Source organism: Strigops habroptila, chromosome 5 (genome assembly GCF_004027225.2).
Source record: "Strigops habroptila isolate Jane chromosome 5, bStrHab1.2.pri, whole genome shotgun sequence".
In the NCBI taxonomy this organism is placed as follows: domain Eukaryota; kingdom Metazoa; phylum Chordata; class Aves; order Psittaciformes; family Psittacidae; genus Strigops; species Strigops habroptila.
Genome location: NC_044281.2, coordinates 3,599,166 through 3,620,646, shown reverse-complemented (window position 1 = coordinate 3,620,646; position 21,481 = coordinate 3,599,166). Strand labels below are relative to the sequence as shown.

The window sequence follows — 21,481 nt, the reverse complement described above, 5'->3', positions numbered from 1 at the left end:
GTGGCTTCCTCAGAAGGCTGAAGTCCCCTGCACATTTTGCAGCTTCTGAACACTGTGAGCCTTTCCCAATCCTTGCTTGTGCCTCCATTTCAGCTTCCAGTGTTGATTTGCTGCTGTTGTTTCGTTTAAAGTTCCACCCTGTCATCTTTGGAACTCCATCCACTCACTTATTCAATAACAAATGATAAAAGGAAATGGAATAAATTCCCCTTAATGAGGAAATTTTCACCTGGCACAGAGGACCTGGGGAAATGTTCTAAGTGACTGGAGGAATGCTGGCAGCACTGCAATTACCAGGAGAGCCTGCTCGCTTCAGCATGGCCCTCTCTTCCACTTGACTGGCTTTCATCTGATCCACCAGTTTAGGAGTAAAGCTAAAGAAACATGCCAGCAGAAAACCCCAGCTTGACATGGGAAAAAGCACTTTTTTCCCTTGTTTCCCAAGTCAGGCTCTGCTTCATTTTAGGTCTGTTGCGAAGCTTACACCCATCCGCAGATTACTCAGGAGCATGTTAATGGGTCTTGATCAAAAGGATTGGGAATATTTTGTGAGGTGATGGCCAAAGCCTGAGCTAGAAGCCTTTGGGACACAGCTGTTGTGTCAGTCAACATCTGCCCTGTAAGCCCACAGGCCCAGCAGGTCGCCTCTGGTTTATCTCAGCAGCTATTCATGTGGCTTGGACACGCACACAGGAGCTGCAAAGATGAGCACGCTCCAGCTCAGCCCACCAGTCTTAAACTGAGCTCCTCCTAAATCTGGAGGGAGTGGATTTAAGCCCAGACTAGAGGTTCACTAGGGCAAGCAAAATGAGCCGAAAGCAAGAAGCGCTGGAACCAAAACGCCTCAGGCCCAGTCCTGAGAGTGCTCTTCCTTTCTCAGTAGTCAGTCATAGACCTGGAGAGTTTCAAAAGCCTACTTGATTTCAGGCTGGATTATGTACAACGACATATTTTTCCTCTTCTCCTCATTGTCCTGCTCTGCTCCAAGGCTCCTAGTGGCTTCCTTGATTGCTCCTGATGTTTTACAAGATTTTGAACACGCTACAATTAAAATAATGAGATCGGTGGATAAATTCTCTCCCTGCTTCTCTTCTCAAGCAGACAGATTGTTACCATTTTTCCTCTCCTGAGAAACTCACGAGGTAACTGACGAAAAGCTGTCAAAGAAGCGTTTAGGGAAGCAGGAGCTGTAAACCAACAAATCTTGCTCACTGAACAACTATCACTCCAGAACTCTGCATCTTTAACATCCAGGTCCCTAGGCTAACAAATCTCATTGTGGACATCTTGATTTAAGCAACACAAATCTCACACCCTCTAAGACCTAAATGACTCACACCTAGGATTAAGTGATGTGCTGAAGCAGCAGCTCACCCCAAAACACAGCCAAGAAATAGGTCATAGATGCTTCTTCAAGCCTATTTTCTACCCCCTGTAAAAGACAGCTTTGAGGTCTTTGCTGGGATGTCATGGCATAAACCCTCCTGCTTCTGGTATTGAACATACTGGTTACAGAGATTCCCCAATGGCTTTTAAATGGTGATGCCTGTATGCCCTCTATATGAAGGGAAAAATGCATACTGTGTTTTCACAAATGTACGGATGCTTTGAAAGAAAATACGACTGTGAAATTATTACCAATGGCTCTCTAAAACAAACAGAAAGTATCTTCTGTCAGGTCCACCCAAAGCACAAACAACAGTGCGGAATAGCTGCTCAATTGATATCCTTCTCATGTACTGAATTCCTAGTTTGTGCCTGAGCCTTCCCTGCCCCACAGTTCACAAAGAAGACAAAAGTAATCTTCCCAGTTAGTTAACAGCAAGTACTACAAATATGCCAGTGACAGCTCCTCAAACAGTTTGAGTCACTCATTTAGCACCACTAGACCTGCTCTGCTTTATACTCACACAAGGTCTGACTTAGGATCCCTGACCTGTCCCAAAAGCACGCAAGTCAGCAGAAACACTGCTGCTAAGAGTGGGTGTGCAACCACCACTGTGGAAGAGCACGTTACTGATGGCCTGTCTGACCTTTCCTCCCTGCCTGTTTCCCACATCACCTCCTGGAACCAGGATTTATTTCCAGCACCCATGTTTCTGTGGCTACTCCACCATGACCAGGTTTTCAAGTCAAGTCATGCTTCCAGCAAGCAGCTTTCAAAGCACACCTTTCACACAGCCAAGGACATGAGCTTCGAAAAGGAATTCACAATAAGCAACTTCTTTCATGGGCCACTGAGCAGAGCACCTGGCTACAAATGCTGGGCTGAAGCAGGTCTGCATCTTCCCACTTCCTTCTCTTTTCCCCTCTATTAACCTCTGTCTTTTTAGGAAGGACAAGAGCAATAGTCAGGACTGCACTTTCAAGCAAACCACAGGCCAGGAGGTGTTTTCACTCAATGCCCACAAAGCAAGCACACGTTCTCCTTCAAAACAAAGCTCCAAAGTACAAAGTTATCAAAACACGACTGGTGCCACCATTTCCCACTGCTAGCAGGCTGGCTCGTTTGGTATCCACCACATGGAAGATCTCCTGTTTTCATTAAGGTTGCTTTGAAGAGTTGAGATTTGAGAAGGCAGAGTTCAGTTCACTGCTCTGCCAGACTGTCTTTGAAACTTTGGGCAAGCTTATCACCTCCATGCTTTGTTCCTCAACTGCAAAATGGGCATTTTTCATGCTCCTCTCTTCTCACTCGAATTCTACTTTACAGCTTTTTATCAATTTGAAATGTTCCTTGTTGGGCAATATACTCACACTTCTGCCTCTTGCAAGATGGCCCAATCTTCCCTGGGTCTTAGATTTTCTCCAGTAGTAAACTTGAGCCTATTACCTCTCATTTTCCCACATGAGATCTCAAGTAATGGCAAATATAAGCAATTGCAGGTTCAACTGCTATGGAGATGCCTAAGCAACTCAGGAGGACAAGTCCCACCGATTTTCAACCAGGCATTGTCCCCATGTCACTTGGGCATAAGTGATGATTTCACCATAGCTGCCTACCTCTCTACCTACATTTAGTGGTAGTTGTCACACATTCTGCTTGGATACAGCCAGAGTTCTCAGGGATCACAAACTCGGGAACAGATCAAAAATAACCACGGACACATGCAAACAAATACTCACTGCAGACACTCAAAGAATAGATACACATTCCCTTGCACTCACACCATCAATGTCTGGAGTCAAATATGCCCCAGCTGTCACTTCCAAGCCTGGGCTTCAGCTGTGCTCTTGGGGATGATGGCATTACTGGACACTGCTGTAGATCTGACCTGCTCTGGACTGTGTCCCTAACCCTGGCCTCAAAGTCACATCTTGCTTCTCACTGCCTCAGACAGCTAGGCATGGTCTGTTCAAATTCCCATCTCCTTCAGGAGCTGTCAGTGTGATGAACAGTCAGTGGGATCACTCTAGGGGTATTCCCCTCCACTCTGCTCCCCCTTCCCCTTTGGCTTCTAATGGGACAGGTGAGGCCAAATCTAGAGAAAGAATTTCCTGAAAACAGCATATCCTGTTGCACTGCCACTGCTCCATACACCATCACCTATCCATGGACTGACATAATGGGATGGCACTTCCTCTTTCTGTATGTATGTACATGTGGTTTTGTTGGGGTGTGTATGGTGGGAAAGGTTAAGATTACATTACTGAAGGTATGAAGGTATTTGATCAAAAAACAACAAAACCCCCCACAATGTAAATTTCCACTTAAAATGAAGAACACACAGGTTGGAGGAGAATCAGCAGAGGCACATGTTTAACATGTGTGAGATATGAGTGGATATTCTCAGAAGTACTCTCAAAATGGCTTTCTTCTTCCAATTCAACTCAGGCCATTTACTTTCCTGCAGCCACATCACAACCTGAAACAATTCTTTCACCATCTCAGAGGGCCCAGAGGCAAACGGAAACATTACTGCAGCATGACAACTCTACAGTCTCACCATCACCAGGTCGAATCTTCTTTGGAAACGAGTTCACTGGGACAAATGTCTGTGAGGCAGAAGGTGCCCTTCTCAGTCTCTACTCTCTCTGCACATAGCTGGCCTTGCCTGCACACCACTGAGAACAAACACTGATAGGTCAGAAAGAGTTTTTTTGCCCCTTAACATTATCCCATACAACCTTCACACGTGGAAGCAGACTCCCCGCACAAATCAATGAGGCCTTCTGCTCACCTCTGAATCACTCCATGAGGTCAGGATGTAAGGCAGCATGCGGTGTGTGAATGCTGCTTGCTTGAACTGCTCACAAAGGCCTCCACCTGCCTCTGATCCCCCTTTCCCATCTGTCATAACCACTTGTTCTAGCTCTAAATTTCCTCTTGGCAGAGACATTCTCCTTGTTATCAGTCTCTACAGTCTCTCTCTGCAGGACTCGAATCAAGACTTTTGGCAGAGGTGTTACTCCAACTGCATCCAAAACCTCGAAAAGGAAGGGATGGATTTGACCAGAGAGTGAGCATGTAACCAGCAACAGTGCTGGGGAACAGGGCAACTGCTTCTGGTTCTGCTAACTGTATTTCAACAACAGAAAGATTTAAAGCAATGACAGTGTCACAGCTCATTCTTTTCAATTGGAAATAATCCTGTAGCACAGGTAAAACTCATGCCAGGCATGCTGGGGACTGGAAACAGCTGGCTGCAGGAAGAGCATGTGTGTGCCAAGTCTCATTTGCATCACTCAATTAGCTTTCCCTCGGCTATTGCGGAGATGGGTTCCCTGATGGGGCTCACTGGACTAGTCTCTTACTTCAGGTCAGAAGTGGTTTTCCCTGGCTCTTTGCCTTATGCCAATGTGCCCTCAACATAATGCAGCCAGACAGTCCATCCCCTCACTCCAATGCAGGTTGTGAAGTAAGATGGTTTCCTTGGGAAAGTCTAGGTAAGGATAGTAGAGTGAAAATCTGCACTGATAAATGAATGAGACTAAGTTAATTTATACAGCCTGCAGTCCGAGTTGAACTGCATGAATCCACTTGCAAGGGACTCAGCATTGGTTATGGATGATACAAATGCAAGGCTGGATACTGCAAAAGGGATTTCTGTAGCAGGCTGCCTATACAGCCTGCTGCCTAATCACCAGAAGGATGAAAAACGATCAACTACTGATTACATTACTAGTCGTATTATGGTCTGCCACCCACTGCAGAGAAAGGGAAAGCAGCCTCAGTGATATAGGACAGTTCAGCGCGATTAGCCCCTGTGAAGCAATACTGGATTTACACCAGCTGAAGATGAGGCCAACCTCTGGGATCCAAAGTGCCTCATTCCAGAGCATGCCACTCCAACAGTGAGGAAATCAAAGTGATTCTGGATATATTGATTTTCTTGCTCAGGAGCTGCACGTATATTTTTAAGGTGCTCCATGCAACTTAAATGCAACACGACGCAGATGTTAGAGGGCAAAAGGCCAAACAATAGATTTCAGTAAATAACCAAGCTACTCCTTCTCTTCCTTCTCCCTCCACATTTATTTTTGTTTAGCTCCAGATCCAGCTTGTTCCGGGGGGCAAGGGAGAGCAAGGGCTGCTTAATTAAAAACGTGCAGCTGGTCAAAGAAGCAGAAATCACAGCAGATGAACTAACAAGCACCTCAGTGATGTACTGGCTATGGTGCGCTCCCAGTGCCATCATGTGGCGAAACGTGCTTAACACAACGGGTACCCGAAGCAGAAAAGCCTGCCGACACCAAGCCGATAACTCAGCAAGGAGATTCTCCCTACCTCGTAAACCATGAAGGGAAAGCTCAAGTCAGCAAAAGGCTGGAACTGAAATACAGCCCAGCACGTTAATTTACTGCTATCTTTCCTGCTTAGTTTTACATGGTCATTTGTCTTGAAGAAAGAAGATTTATATTTAAATATGGCTGGAATTACAGATGTTTAAAAGTGTAAGTACAAAAGCAACATGTATTGCATGATCACAGCGAGGCAGAAAAGCTTAAAAATCAACTGGCCAGGCCAGAGAAAAAGCAGTGTATTTGACCTGCAGGTGCAGTAAGTGAGCACAAGTCCTGTGCTTGAAGGCTCTGCCCTCAGTACGTGAGTGCAGCCTGCTGTTACTCATTGCAGGCCATCCACAATCCCAGCCTTAGCCTCAGAGATACAGTGAGGATTTTCCAAAGTAAACCAGAATTTCCATAATCCTGAAGAGCAGCTAATGCCTAAGCACTCAAAGGAGTTCTTTTACCAAAAAGAGTGTTCTCAGAAATGCCCTCTGCCCGGGTGAGGAAGTGTACTGGGTTTTAACACAACACTGGTTACTCCAAGCACCGAACTAAACTTCTCAGCATCGACCACATTTGTGTTCAGGGCTTACCATGGGCTTCCCAGCAGAAGGATGCCCAGGACTGTTGTGTCCTAGGATAAGTCTGTTGGGTTTTTCTTACCTGTTCACTTCCTTCAGGATTTTCTCCATGTTCACAATCCCGCGCATCTTATACAGGAACCACTTGTCAATGGCTGTGAGTTCGTGAATGATATCCACGGGGACTTCATCGTGCAACGCCTGCCAAACAGAGGACAGCACCAAACAGCCCCTTTAATACATGCTTCACAAATATAGCTTTAGTCTGCAAATAGGCAGGAGCAATTGTATAGCACAAAAACATAGAAAGTACTGTAGACTGAGCTGGACAAATCCAAGGTTCATCTAACCCATCTTGTCTCCTGCAGCAACAGAAAGTGTGCCCCTCAAGCAGTGTAGGGAGGCACCAAGTACCAAAGGCTGGCTTCTGTTGAAGCAAGAGAGAGGTAATATGCTTTTTACAGAGTCAGCAGCCAAACTTAAACTGATGGCAACAAGGCTCAGTGGCCACTGAGTACGTGCCTTATCTAACTGCAGGGGTGTACATGCAGCCTGCAGTGCCGACTCCTCCATCTGCACCTCTTATCACTCAAGTTGCCTAAATCTCAGACCCTCTGGCAACCTGCTAGCTGCAAGTGCTAGACGGGAAGGACCAGATTCTCAGCTGTGAAGGAACTCTTTGCTTTAGAGCATAAATATTGATTTACCCTTAAAATACAAAGCTGAATCAAAGCACGTAGGCTTGAAATACCTCTGAAGCAAGGGAAAGGGATGCCCCATCCCTGGCAGTGTTCAAGGCCAGGTTGGACACAGGGGCTTGGAGCAACCTGCTCTAGTGGAAGGTGTCCCTGCCCGTGGCAGGGGCTTGGAACTGGATGAGCTTTAAAGTCCCTTCCAACCCAAACCAGTCTGTGATTCTACGTTTCTATGAAAGTCCAGTCCTGGGCAACACTACAAAGTGTCAAAACTACAACATAACTCAGGCTTCTCTCACTGTATCTCAAGTTAATGTCAAGATCATTTAAATTTACCTGCATTATCTTGCTGTGGCTATATTTTTTTTTTTTGTTTTTAATCCAACTATTTGCAAGCATGGGGTAAAAAGGAACCCCACAGAGGTACTATTCATAAGATAATGGATTTTAAATATATATGTATCTATATACATAGATAAGATGAATATGGTAGAAAGTCCCCCAGTATGATCCAGTTGTATTTTCTACCAGTGATATTCCTTGGGTCTCACCAGTGGTGCACAGCTACAACTCTCTTGATAAAACAACTGAAGGGTTTCCAAGCAGCTTGGCTGGGTATCCCTCTCACAGTCATTCTCTGGTCCTGAGAGATAATAAGCTACTGACTTGACTATCCTGCTTGCTTACAAGCAGCAGTGAAAATCTCCAATGCACTTTTTGCTCCTTTAGAGTAACCAGTCACTTACACACTGAACCTTCAGCTAGTGCCTGGCACCCACCAGCCACTGCTCTTCCAAATAACCTGCAAAGAGAGGAGGCAGCCACAGCAGGACAGCATGACTTCAGAGCCCTGCTCACCTTCAAGAGCATCCCATCCAGTAGACAATGGCCCCATGCTAGGAAGCCAAGGAGTTTATAGGACTGCCTTTACATTGTGAGTGAGGGAGCAAGCCTGGTCTTCAGGCCAAGCAAGGGAGGGCAGCTCAGCTGCCCGTGCTGTGTCTAGGGCCAGTACCTTTGTTCCTTCAGCCCCATTCCTGCTCCTCACCAAAGGAAGTGTTTAGCTTCCTTTAGTGAGCAACTGGAAGACCAGGGCCCTGGTGTGAAACAGAGCATGGATCAAATCCACAGCCTAAGTCTTCTGAGGCCACTTGTATGTAACCTTAAGAGGGCCCAGAAAAGATGTGATACAACCTGAGCAGCCTTGCTCATCAAGCAGTTACATCCCCGCAGTCAGCCACTCTGGCCAAGGAACAAGTCTCATCTATTTCAGCCTCTCTCCTAGTGCGTTCTTTCACATTACAACAGGGAGTCCCATTACAACAGCAATCGCTCTGAATGGCAGCTGAACTCCCATCCCTTTCACCTGAACAGTTACTGTTTTCATCATCCAACAGACAAAGGAGAGAGAAAAAGTAAAAAGCCTTGGAGAGCTGACTAGTGGGGCTTAAGGGGGAGGAGAAGACATACAAGGAAGCTCTATCCTGTTCCAAACAAAGCTGACGGATAATGGGGACTAACTGTTGGCTTTTAAATGTCAGCAGGCTGGAAAGGGATTTCCAGGCAGGCAGCCCCAGCTGCCAGAAGTACCTGTCACTGATACTGCTTGCCTCAGTTATTAACGGGGACGAATTAGTGCATTGTGTCTGGCTCAGGCAGCTCTTTACAGGGAGGGATTAAGACTCTGATCTGGCTTTTTTTTCAACAGCTCCCAGTGAAAATGCCACCAGCTGGGAACACCCAGAGCGTTCAGTGGGACCCAAACTCACCTTTACCTCCCCAGATCCCCTGTGTTAAAACAGGGCTAAGATTAACCTTTCATAAAAGCTCCCTGAGTCACGCAGAGAGACAAGAAGCAAGATTTCTCTCTCGGTCACAATAATAAAGACCAAGTGCAGCTGCTGAAGGATGTTCTACACTTAAGCAATTTCCCAGCTTGAAAACCAAGAGTCAACAGCTGGACAAACCACACATTTATAGAACATCTTGTGCTGTTCGTTCGGGCCATTGATAAGAGGAACAGCTATGTGAAAACCTTGTTACAAATACAGCACACCCTCAGCACTCTACGCTCATGTGGAGGATGTGATGAGATGTATCAACACATGAGCACAAAGGGCATAAAGACTCCACCACACAAAGTCAGGGGCACAGAAAACAGTGACTAGGTGTTCCCTGCCAGGAAGGTTTGCAACAGGTAAGTATGAGCTATAAAAAGCAGCTATCCCTTCCTCCTCATAAAGGATATGGACAGATGGACAAGTTAGCTGCAGCAAAACCACAGTGTGAAATTGCACCTACCTTCTAAAGTAACTAATCCCACATTTACCATGTGATATACACAGGAAAACACCATGGAGCTGAAGGAAGAAGTCATTTCACACCCAGGCTTCCCTTACAATAACATCCTCTCTTTACCAATTCACCTTGAAAGATGAAGTGATTTGCCCAGTGTGACAGGAGAGGAGTTAAAAGAATGCTAAGGGAAGTTGAGCTTATTTCAAGAAACAGGAAATGTCCTGTATGCTAAATGTAACATAGAGTTTTAGTTTTTGTATTTGTTTCAAGCCCATACCAATGTGACAACTGCAAAAAGGCAGTGCTCTCCCATACTGCAGCTTGCCATGCTTTACCATCCTTTGTTCAGTTCTCAAAAGGATCTTCAGTTTCTCCTTCCTCCCTTCCTATAAATCAATGGTAATCTGCAAAACTGGCCAACATTGACTGACACACTGGTGTAAATCAGGGCTGAACATGAGGCAATACTCAGCAAACAATTATATCACAGGAACAAGCAAAGAAAAGCAATCCAGGTCTCCACCACCACTCAGCTACAAGTGCCAGAACACAGGAATGCACCTGCTGCTGAATGCAGTGAGCATTGGCTAAGACTGTACCAAAAGGCAAACATGTTACATGAGTAACATGCAGGAAAATACAGATGTCAGCGGGACAAACTAAAGTCACGTATCCACCCAGCTATTGTGTTCTGCAGAGGAAATTACATGCAATAGAGATTATCTGTACTTCAAAACCAAGGATCCTACACAAGGTGGTCCCAGTGTGCTTGAAAGAGGGAAGCCAGGAGACGAAGAACACTCAACCTCTGCCACCTCAGTTGACCTGATCTAGTAGCTATAACGCAAGAGACATAGATTAAGGGCTTTCTATCTTTTATTACCTTGGCTATTGCATATATCCGGGTGCTGGATGGCTCAGAGAGATCCTTCTGGAGATCTATGACGGCTGGCCAGGCTTTATTCATAGGCAGATGTGAAGTGAAGCCATCTACAGAGGGGTAGCACATTCTCAGGGCCTTTTGGAAGCTCTCTTCAAAAGTACGTCCAATAGCCATGACCTGCAATGGAGAGCACTTCCACGTTAGCAGTGGTGAGCTGCTGCCCAGCTGTACCCTGAACAACAGAGGAGTGACAATTTAAGAACATAACATAAGACAACATAAGAAGGACATGGAACTGTTGGAGCAAGTCCAGAGGAGGCCACAAGGATGATAAGGGGGCTGAAGCACCTCCCATACTAAGACAGGCTAGGAAAACAGGGGCTTGGAGCAACCTGCTCTAGTGGAAGGTGTCCCTGCCCGTGGCAGGGGGTTGGAACTAGATGATCTAAAAGTCCTTTTCAACCCAAACCATTCTGTGACCCTATGATTTAAACCATGAAGATGGACCTACAGAAAGATTACAGCCTTTGGACCTTCTCCCTATGATAGTCCTGCTAACTTGAAGACAGGCACAGCTGACTGAGCCTTGGGAGTACCAATTCTAGGCCTGACTCTGCCAGTATTATCAACAGGGAGTTTTGGATGAGTGACTCCTTTCTGCTTTTGTCTCCCTATCTGTAAAATACAGGAAGCTGCTGCTCTCCTCTGTAAACTCCTTTGAAGTACTTTATAGAGGGAAACATTATGCAGCAGCATGGGTGTAGTAACATAGAAGTATATTTCTGTTCAACAACCTGTTAAAGATAGAAACTCACAGTGGGAATTTTAAGGTTCAGAAGAAATCTGCACCTCTTCCTTTAAATTACATTTAACAGTGACTCTTCTCTGTGAGGGCTCTCTTAAAAGATTACTCCTCCTAGGCATGGCAGTACTGGGGTTTCCCTCCTTCAATCTTGACATCACATCTAATAAGAAAGCAAGCCTTTCTCTGCGGGAATCTGCGAGGTAACAGAGCCCTTTCTCCAATTTCTACATTTTTATTTCCCAGTGCAGTGAAACCCTCACAGCACAAAAACCTTCCCAAACACAATGGTGAAAAATGTCAAAAGGAAAAAATAACATTGTGCTCTCTTTTCTCACTGCTCCAGGCCCACTGCCCAGCACAACTGAGCTCAGGAAAAAAAAACCAGGCCAGGCCACACTGTTCCATTAATGAAAGAGCAGTAGGTGCTGCAATCCGGCTTCAAGGTCAGGCCAGGGGAGATGACTGTGCCATACCAACAGAGATACAGCAGCAAGAAGCTCTTTGCTTCAAAGACACCCTCTCCTACTCCCAGGTCCTGCAGACTAACCTTTTTGCTCCACTAGCTGCAAACTGCATCGCTTAAGCTTCTCCATCCCTGCTTCAGGTCACCCCCCCAGCAGCCACAGACCTGCACAGTTGGAGCACTGACTCTTCCTGCATCTCCTTCCTCCCTTTACCCAGCAAACTGTCTTGAGAAGGACAGTGGGTTCATGCAGTTCTGCTTTTGTGATACACAACATCCAAGGACTCAATACTTCCTTCTGCTAATGTGCATGGTCAGGAAGTGTTTACAGCTGACGCTGCACAAGGCAACTGTATTTAGGAAGCCTAGCTCTACAGAACACTCAAAAAATCCCTAAGCAGTGAGAAGTTATTATCAGTAAGCATCAACTCACTGAAAAAAAAAGCCAAACTTGTTGCCATTAAAAGCCAAAACTGCCACTGGAAAATCAAGTTCTAATTAATCCTTCCAGTTGTATGAAGGCTTGTTGTTTGAGCAAGGTGGAGTTGATGTTAGGAAGGTCTCACATGTCAAAACAATTTAATAGAAGAGCTACTTGAAAAGCATTAGGAAAAAACAGCAGCTGAAAAAAATACACTGTTAGCTCTTTTGCTTTGGTAGCTGACAGGAAATTAACTGATGAAGCGGGTAATGTAGCATTCTGCTTCATTTCTTTCCTCTTAAAACAGGGCCTGAAAATGCCGTTACTGTCCCAGACACCTTAAAATCAGAGTTTAAAAGTCACATGTTCAGGATACAAGAGACCTAATCACTAAGAGAAGTCAAGACTTCAGAGCAAGATTTCAGGTTGTATTTTCACATAGGTGTGGATTTCGAGAGCAGAAGTAGGCTGAGACTTGGCATATGGTTTTAACAGAGAGGACAAATGACTATGGGAACACGAGAGCTGTGGCTCATCAGCATCACTGGGAATCTTAACAGTCTACAACTCTTGATGTTACCTTCTAATTCACACCAGAATTAGAAGGTAACAAAACCCTCAGCAGAACCCTCAACAAAAATAACTTTGGGAGTCCTGTAGCAAGTGTTGAGAATGAAGAATGAAGTCAACCTCAGTGATCCAGAGTGGTCTCTTCCCTTAGGAATCAAACCATATATGAATCCACTCTGTGATATCCAACATTACACAATCCTAACTGATTTTCATTAATTATAGTCCTGGATAAAAAATATTTAATCTGGATAAATAGTTTCAAAAGCCATTAAGTCCCTGAAAGTAGATATTATGAGGGTTTCCAAGAAAAAGAAATGAGTTTCCCAAGTGGTGGAATAGAAGGGAAAAAAAGAGAGTCTTGGACTCACCTCTCCCACACTCTTCATGGAACTTCCAATCCGGTTGGACATATGCTGAAAACGGTCCAAATCCCAGCGGGGTATCTTGGTAACAACGTAATCCAGGCTGGGCTCAAAGCAGGCAGAGGTTTTTCCTGTCACCACATTCTTGATTTCTGGCAAGGGGATCCCCAAGGCGATTTTGGCAGCAATAAATGCTAATGGATACCTGGCATAGAGGACAAGTAGAGAACAGCAGAGTGGGAAGTACTTTGCTTTTGCAAATCCCAGGAGTGGATCAAATTAAACAGATGTGAGGTGATTTTCCCTCCTCAACATGACAGAAGGTTGCTGTGCTCAAATGCAGCCGGGCTCATCCAGCTTCCTACCTTACTACGTTGGAGAGCTACCTACCTAGATCTGGGACTTGCATTATTATCTGCAAAGCCACCAGCGTTAAGTACCTGTCATGCCCACAGTGAGCCCACACAAACAGATCTGTTTTGCTGCAAGTCTACCATCCAAAAAGAATGGCATCCAATCAAATGCCCACTATCCAACATCATGGCTTATCTCCAGCCTGATGTGGCACTTCAACAACCACATGAGCTGTCGAGAACTGAAAATTAGAGATTAATTTGTGCCTCTCTACAGCATCTGCAAAGTGCCATTAAGAAGCCAATTTTTAAACAGCCTGCTCTGACCATCCTTATCTTGATTAGTTTATGATTAGCCAACAAAACAAAGGCAGCTAGCAACACCATTTGCATCAATCTGACAGGCAGCTCATTAATAACTGTGTCCTCTGGGTCCCAGAGATGATTTGCAGCCAACATATGGATACAGCGGATATGCTTTGTAAGGACAGCTATTAGGCTCCCCCCCACACCTCCTGGGAGTTTTTCCACTTGTAGTAACAGCAGCAGCAGGCTGGATTAGACCTGGAGGGCTCACTAACCCCTTCTTCCATCTCCCAGCAGGACTGACTCTCCAAGGGTCAATCCTAGCAGATGCTGACAAGAGTAGTTCTTAGCAGCTTCCCATGAAGAAATCTGCACTTTACTGTCCTGACTGCTCCAGAGTTCTCCCTAACAACCAACTTCAGTTTTCCTTGCTGCAAATTAAGCTTGCACATCCTTGTCTTAACTGAATGGAAAGCAGATGCAGGAGCTCTTCTTCCTTGCAGCCGTCACCTACATATTTAAATAAAACACTGATCCAATTTCCTTATCAGAATTCTCTCTTCCTGTTCTTCTCCCCTTGTTTTTTGCTTATTCATTTGTTTGTTCTGTAGTATTTGGGTAGGGTTTTTAAATAATCTTACCCTGTTGCCTTGGAAGCCAAAGCTGAACTTCTCGAGAGCCTGGCATTAACTTCAATGATGTAGTACTGCAGGGAAGTTGGATGCAGAGCAAACTGGATGTTACACTCTCCCACGATGCCCAGATGTCGGACAACTTTGATGGCACGATCCCTCAGCATCTGAAATTCCTCATTAGTGAGTGTCTGGCTTGGAGCCACTACAACAGAATCTCCTGTTTGTCACAAGGTACCGGAAAAGGAAAATGAGAAGCTGCTCAGTGGCAGTTAAATTCTAGCCACACAGGTCACTTTCTTTGCTAACCCACTGCAGTAATGAAGTTACCACAGACATTCCAACCTGTGGATGCAGTTGATGAAAAGCACAGATAGTTAGAAGCCCGAGCTGGAGAGAGCAGGCAGTCTTACAGAAAACGGGATCATAGGGGTAGGTTTAGCCTAACAAAATCTGTTTCACACTGTAGGTGGCTGTATCCAAGACCTGAAGAGCACTTCTAGAGCCCACTTCATCAACCACAAAACCATGTCATTAAGAGCAGCCAGAAGGGCATGGCACAAAAAAAAGTTGATGAGCCATTTCCAGTTACCAACCCGGTGCCCAAGCCTACCTGTGTGGACTCCCATAGCATCTATGTTCTCCATGTTGCAGACAGCAATACAGTTATCAGCAGCATCTCTCACAACTTCATACTCTATCTCCTTCCAGCCAACAACTGACTTTTCCACCAGAATTTGGTTAGTCATTGCAAATGCCTGGGAATATGTTAGGGAAAAGGAAGAGTAAAAAAAGAAAAACTTATTAGAACATGTTCCATATTTAAGACTTCTGTGGCTTATCTCCAGACGTCCCAGACTAACATGAAAATTGAAAGATGAAGGTAAGTGAAGTTCACAGCACTGATGACAAACACTTCATATTTCTCTTTTTTAAAAGAAAAGATTGCATTAGCTTCATTTGAAAGGCACAGAAAATATTTATGTGACCTGATAGGAAAACAAAGGCAGGGCATGTGGGCTGGCAATGGCATATAAATAACAAATAGGAATACAAAAACATCTAAGGCTTCAATCTGCAGCAGACACATGCTTTTGTTTGTGTATGTGGATAGCCCCACGGACTTCAACAGAAGTCTGCAGAAAGCTGAATGACTAAGTGATGGGGATGTGGGTGCCAGTAAACACTATGTAATTAATAGTATTAATAATGCTGCTTATCATTGGCATACTAACCAGAAGCAAAATTCGTGATTTATTCTTAAGCAGATCTTGAAAACACTCCTCAGTGCAAGAGACAAAATGAAAAATAGAGCTTGCTGGTAAATGAGCATAATCTAAGTGAATAAATGGCCTTAATATTAGCAGATAAAAAACATTAATCAATTCTTGCCTAAAATCCTAGAAAATAAGGGGTACATTATCCATCCATCCTTTAGCAAAGCTTCTTGTTTTAATGCTGCCCATGAATCAGACTGCAGCCTGGTGCCCTCTGTAGTTAGCTCAAGCTGTTAGTCAAATATTGCCCTTAGCTCCATTGTCAAACTTGCACACAGAAAACGAAAAGCAAAAATAGTTTGAGGAGTGGCACTTCACATTCACACCCAGCACAAGCACTGAATCTGTGGCGATGTAGCAGGAATACCCAATCACACTTGTAAAACAATCTAAGCTGCTCCTGTGTTACTATTGCCTTCTCTCACTCCAAACGAGCAGTCTCAGGAAACATGAACAGATGACTTCAAGTAGCTGTGCTATGAAACATCCACTGGTGTTCAGTCCTCTGAATTACATACAATTGAGAGCCCTGTGCCTGAAAATCCAGTTCATACAATTACTACAGATCACCTTCATAACTGAGAACAAGGAAATTTAAGCGGGGCTGTGGACACAAGCTGGTGAAAGGGCTGGAAGGAAAGTCCTATGGAGAATGGCTAAGAACTTTGGGCTTGGCTAGTTTGGAGAAAAGGAGGCTGAGAAGTGACCTCACTGCTCGCTACAGCTGCCTGAGGAGGGGAAGTGGCAATGGAGGTGCTGATCCCTTCTCCCTGGTATCCAGTGACAGGACACATGGGAATTGTTCAAAGCTGCAACAGGGGAGGTTCAGCCTTGACATTAGGCATTTCTCTACTGAGAGGGTGGTCAAACACTGACACAGACTTCCTAGAGAGGTGGTCAATGCCCCAGGCCTGTCAGTGATTAAGAGGCATTTGAACAATGCCTTAACTTTTGGTCAGCACTGAAGTGGCCAGGCAGTTAGACTGGATGATCATTGTAGCTCCCTTCCAACTGAAGTACTCTATTCTACTCTAGTAATTCAAAATGCTGAAGTTCTTTTAGTATAATTTTTGAGAAAATGAAAACATTTACTTACAAAGTAAAACAGAATCAGGCTTTTCATAGAAAAGGAGTTTCAGAACCATGAAGCATTTACTAAAGATATGAAGTGCCCGACTCTTGACAGTTTCACAGCTAATAAGATGCTTATAAAGAGCAGCTGGTTCACAGATTTCATGGAAAACCTGAGATGTTCAAAACCACTTTAAAAGAACACCAAGAAATGCTGACCAAAACCAGGTTTTCCTACTGAAAAATATTTGGATATCAACTTTTTCAGAGAGCTGCACTCCCAGAGTTTCTGAGTGAATTTCTGCTTTCTTTAAACACAGACCATGCGTGTTGGACAAGCAAAGTGTCTCCAGCTTCAGCCATCAGTCTGTAAGATGGGGTTACTGCACCCAGTGTCTCCTCCTGCATCCGTCAGTCCTGTCCACTGAGCCTCCCTGCAACTGACCCTGCCTGAGCAGATATTTGCTCAGCACTAAGCACACTAAACCCAAAGTCTGTTTGCATGGGAGCAGTGTGGAGGAACACACAAATGGCATTTTCACATACATTTCTTACTGGCCTCAGCAGTATTTTGTTCTAGAGATACATGAAAGATTAAGAGGTTCAGCAAATCAAGGAAATACAAACCTAAGAATTTTAGACACTGAGAGATTTATTTACCGAGGAAAAAGCTTTTTGGGTTTTTTTGTTTTGTTTTCCTCAATTATCTGCTTACTTTCCACAGCAAACCAATCCCCGATTTCCTACAGAAGAAGAGCTGTTTCTATAGCCAGAGACAGCTGGTGGATGTCAAATTATGAAGTGTCATCCCATTAAATCTCTATGTGAGCTTTTGACCAGCAAAAATACTGTCTTTAGACAAAAACACAACAGAGGCCCAAGCCTCTCACATCTTCTGTCCCTGACAATACATTGTCACTCAGCATTTCAAACGTTTCAACTTCCTTGACATCCTTCATGTGCCATTTACTCCTTACTTACTTACTGTAAGTAAGTGAATATAGTCCAATCTGTTTCTTTTCAGACCCAAACTGCTGAAACACTTAAATTATGACTTGTTTCTCATGAAATGAACAGAACTGTCATTTTAACATGTTTGTTACCTGAGTCAGCAGGAATTATGAAAAGAGGGCGTGAGAAGGAATCAGGATAACATTTTACAGGTAAGATGAAAGGTAGGGTATGTACAATTCCAGTGTCGGTGACTGTCAGAAGAATAACTAAGAAAATCAGATGTTCAGCTCCACTCCCAGAGCTTGCAATTGCAGACGTACCTTTGTACTAAGATCCAGCAAACTTTCTTTATCAGGACATATTCCTGACCCTAGACCACCAAGGGCATAAGCAGAACGGATCATGACTGGGTAGCTAATCTTTTCAGCTGCCTTCAGAGCATCTTCAACCTTAAAGGAAAAGGGAATACTTTTCAGAGGTATAATAAATCAAATGAACAAAGTCTCAACTCTGGTTACACTGTTAACTGGAAAGCCCATCTATAAGACACTCAGCTCTCTGTAGATAAAAAGAGGAACAGTTGGCTTTATAATATTGCTTTGTTTTGCCAAACAGCAGAAAACTGGAACATGGGCTCAAGGAGGGACTTCTGTCCTTAGTTATGTATGGAATTCCTTGCTGACGACGTACAAAGTCCTTGTCTGGTCTGGTTTCACAGACTTTTTGGCATGAAATAACCCCTCCAACAAACATTCTGGTTTGGTTTCCTCCAAACTCCAACAGGAGCAGCACAGAAGTCACCCTGACCTAACTTCCTTTTCTTGTCAATGGGTAAATGAGCTTAGACATTCCAGGTGCTTAACTGCATTTGCACTCATTCTAAATCCTGGTGAACCAGCATCAGTCAGTGGGGAGCGCTGGTGAAAGCGTACAAACTACAGTAGCCACAGTTGTATTCAGCTTCCACTCAACAAAACTAGAAAGATTTTTTAATAACTCAAATGGACAACAGTAATAGTAATCACATCTTGAAAATCATCTGATTTACCGATTCCACTGCAAAGCTAGGAGCAATCTTTTCATTTAGCTCAGTCAGCTTATCACAAAAAAGCTTTCTATCCTCTGTGGCCATGATGGATTCAACTGATGTACCTAGGACCTTCACACCATACTCCTGCAGGACTCCTTGCTTGAAGAGCTCCACTCCTGCAGAGTAAACAAAAGAAGAAAGGATTCAAAAGGTATCTGACTAGCTGACAACTTTTCTGGCCTCATCAACAGCTAGTTTTATTATTCTTTGTCAGTATTAGAACTCAGAACCATAACATGGAAGTTTCTGTCCTCACATCTATGAAACCTGAAATATTAGTAAAGTTACTGCTTGACCATCATCTGCAACACAAAAGAGTGCAGTTGGATATTGTCTGCAAGAGGCTAAATGAAGCTAACTTTTCCTTTTGATCTCTGCCTCAAGGTGGTCTGAATATCCCAATCCAACTATGATAACTAAGACTTAAGCTGAAAAGGGGGATATAGGAATTACTTTCAAGTACCAAAATCGGCAATTAGATATTATGTTCTTAGCTTAGCAATTACTCACTCCCCCATGGTCAGTATCTTTGCCTGTAACCCTTAGTAACTCAGTCAATGTACCAGGCACATGGGTCTTGCATGTCTGCACAAATAAAGTCTGCTGAACACATAGTAAAAACCATGAGTTTGCCTGCAAGGAGTGCCAAAGGGCCTATATTGTACTCACCGCAGTTGAGAGCAGTCTGGCCGCCCATGCCCAGAATTAATCCATCAGGACGTTCTGCTTTGATGACTTCTGTGACAAACTGTGGAGTGATGGGGAGGAAGTAGACAGCATCAGCCTGCTTTAAGCCAGCCTCATTGGTCTGCACTGAAGCAATATTGGGATTCATGAGGACAGTTTTCACATTTTCTTCCTGAAAAAATGAAAATCTGCATTAAAAGTAGGAATATGTGGGAAAAGATCTAACAGCAGCAGCAAGGAGAGGTGGGGTTCAACCTGCAGTTTACCAACAGCAGCATTTAAAAAGCCTGGTTCCCTATGTAATCTCCCATAAGGGATCCCTGGTATCTTGGACCAGGCTGAACTAACGCCAATTCTTTACTTCTGTGCCTCTGCCTGTCTGTGAATCTTGAGGGAATGGAGATTCCCACCTGATTCAGAGATGTGGCTGAAATAGTTTAGCACATTTAGGAGTTACCCAGGGGAGACAAGAACAAACTCCAGCATAATCATGTGTGTCTGCTGTTGGAAGTCAGACTAGAAGTCACCAAAAAACCTAATCAAAAGCCAATCTTCTCTTGCCAACCAGTAGGTCTGTGATTGTGGGTATCCAGGTGGCTATCAGATTTGGTACCAACTACTAGCAGTACAAACCCACATTTTTTGCTATGACTTTTCCCAAAGATACTTTAATTTTCCTGGTGTCATCGCTTTAAAAACCTTGTCCCGTAACATTTTTATTTGATGCCGCACATACTAAAAAGACAAACTCTGCCTCTAAATGCAAGACAAAGGTTAGCCAAAACTTCACACTGTATTTTCTCTGTCACAGATGGGAAATTGAGATAGGGTGATAGTAAAGTTTATCTGTTTTCTGCTATAGCAATGGGACTTTTGCCACTTTTGGCTACGGACATTCACTACAGTTGGCTCATTAACAGAAAAGTCTGAGGTGGAGCTGGGCAAATCAACTCCCCTCATATAGAGAATATTAGTGTGCAATGAGGAAGCCAACTAAGTTTTGCTAATAATGATGAGACCAGAATGTGGCCAAGCTCAAAAAAACCCCATGCCAACCACAAACAGACAAAGAACAGTGTATTAGTGCTTTGCTGGAAGGGAGGATTGGGAAGAGCAAAGGCTGTGGCCTCGTTTTTACAACTCTCTCTAATCTCCATCAACTTCTTGTAAAGTAATAAACTTCTACAAACAAACAATTTGCAAACAATGTTAATTACAGATGCAAAATACACCTTAATAGAAAGATCTGTGATATGGAAGTTGCAGAGGTTAAGAAACAACTATGACTTTAATTAAAACCAGGAATTGTGAAGATAGTAAAAAATGAGTAATAAAACCCAGGAAAATGCTGGTGGATTCAGCCAGCCACTCCTCAAGTAAATGCTATGGAAGTCTTGTTGGGACCAGTATAGAAATAGCTATTTTTGCCCAGTTCACAATAAGCATGAAAATGCCATAGAGTTTTTTCTGTGTTTGTTTAAAATTTGTGAGTGCTTGACCCATTGGTTTGGGGAACAAACATATAGTTCACCAAGAGCAGTGGGATTCTCACTCATAGCTCTGACTGCTCAGTTCAGGTATAACCTTTCTGCTCCGTCCTTTGATAACTTAAAATACTGCCTTGAAGACCAGCTGTAAATTTTTGCTGACCTTCTTGTCCCATGAAACACACTTTCCTTGGAAATGTGCGGTCCAAGGAAGGGAAGGAAGAGAAAAAATCCTTATGGAAAACTTAGGCAAATGACCCCAAAGTGGGTAGTTTTCATGGCGGTGCTGAGGGAAAAGGGGAGATCTCTGAGCAAATCATCCTTCTCTAATAAACATATTCAGAAATTCATAGCTATAATTCTGTGGCAATGAATGGAGGAGGGAGAGGTATCTTGCTTGCCAACAAGCTGGAGCATCTGTACATCTCAGCCCTTTCTTCCCTACTTATCTGGGCCAGGGTGTCTAAGGACCAGCTATCAGCGATAAGGAAGACAGTTAATGAGAGGATTAACGCTCACTGTTGCTAAGAGAGACACATTTTACTGATATCACATTGTTTGGGATGATGGATTTTAATCCACTCACTGTTTGCCCTTGTAACCCTTTCCTCCAACTTCTGCCTTTTAAACACGTGGCACTCTGCACAACGGCCACCCATCCTGATTGGAGACCTTTGTTACAACTTAATTAAGACAGTGCATTATTAACACTCCAGGAGGTTTTCATTCCTCTTTTGGTGTAAATCCACCTGTATTCAGAACAGCTGGGAGAATTCCCACAAGCAAGTAACCCAGAATCACAGAATGGTTAGG

The 21,481-nt window shown here is 43.9% G+C and overlaps 1 protein-coding gene across 1 annotated transcript in view; it reads right to left on the bottom strand.

Annotated features, from left to right (window-relative positions):
* Positions 1–21,481, bottom strand: part of CPS1 (carbamoyl-phosphate synthase 1) — an 88,176-nt gene that overhangs the window by 39,792 nt on the left and 26,903 nt on the right. The window contains exons 15-22 of the mRNA XM_030488560.1: positions 19,164–19,353; positions 18,453–18,610; positions 17,725–17,853; positions 14,716–14,860; positions 14,112–14,322; positions 12,818–13,016; positions 10,188–10,364; positions 6,394–6,512 (exon numbers count right to left, since the gene is read on the bottom strand). Of these exons, the coding sequence (XP_030344420.1) occupies positions 6,394–6,512; positions 10,188–10,364; positions 12,818–13,016; positions 14,112–14,322; positions 14,716–14,860; positions 17,725–17,853; positions 18,453–18,610; positions 19,164–19,353 (1,328 nt within the window). The remainder of the gene's footprint in view (positions 1–6,393; positions 6,513–10,187; positions 10,365–12,817; positions 13,017–14,111; positions 14,323–14,715; positions 14,861–17,724; positions 17,854–18,452; positions 18,611–19,163; positions 19,354–21,481) is intronic.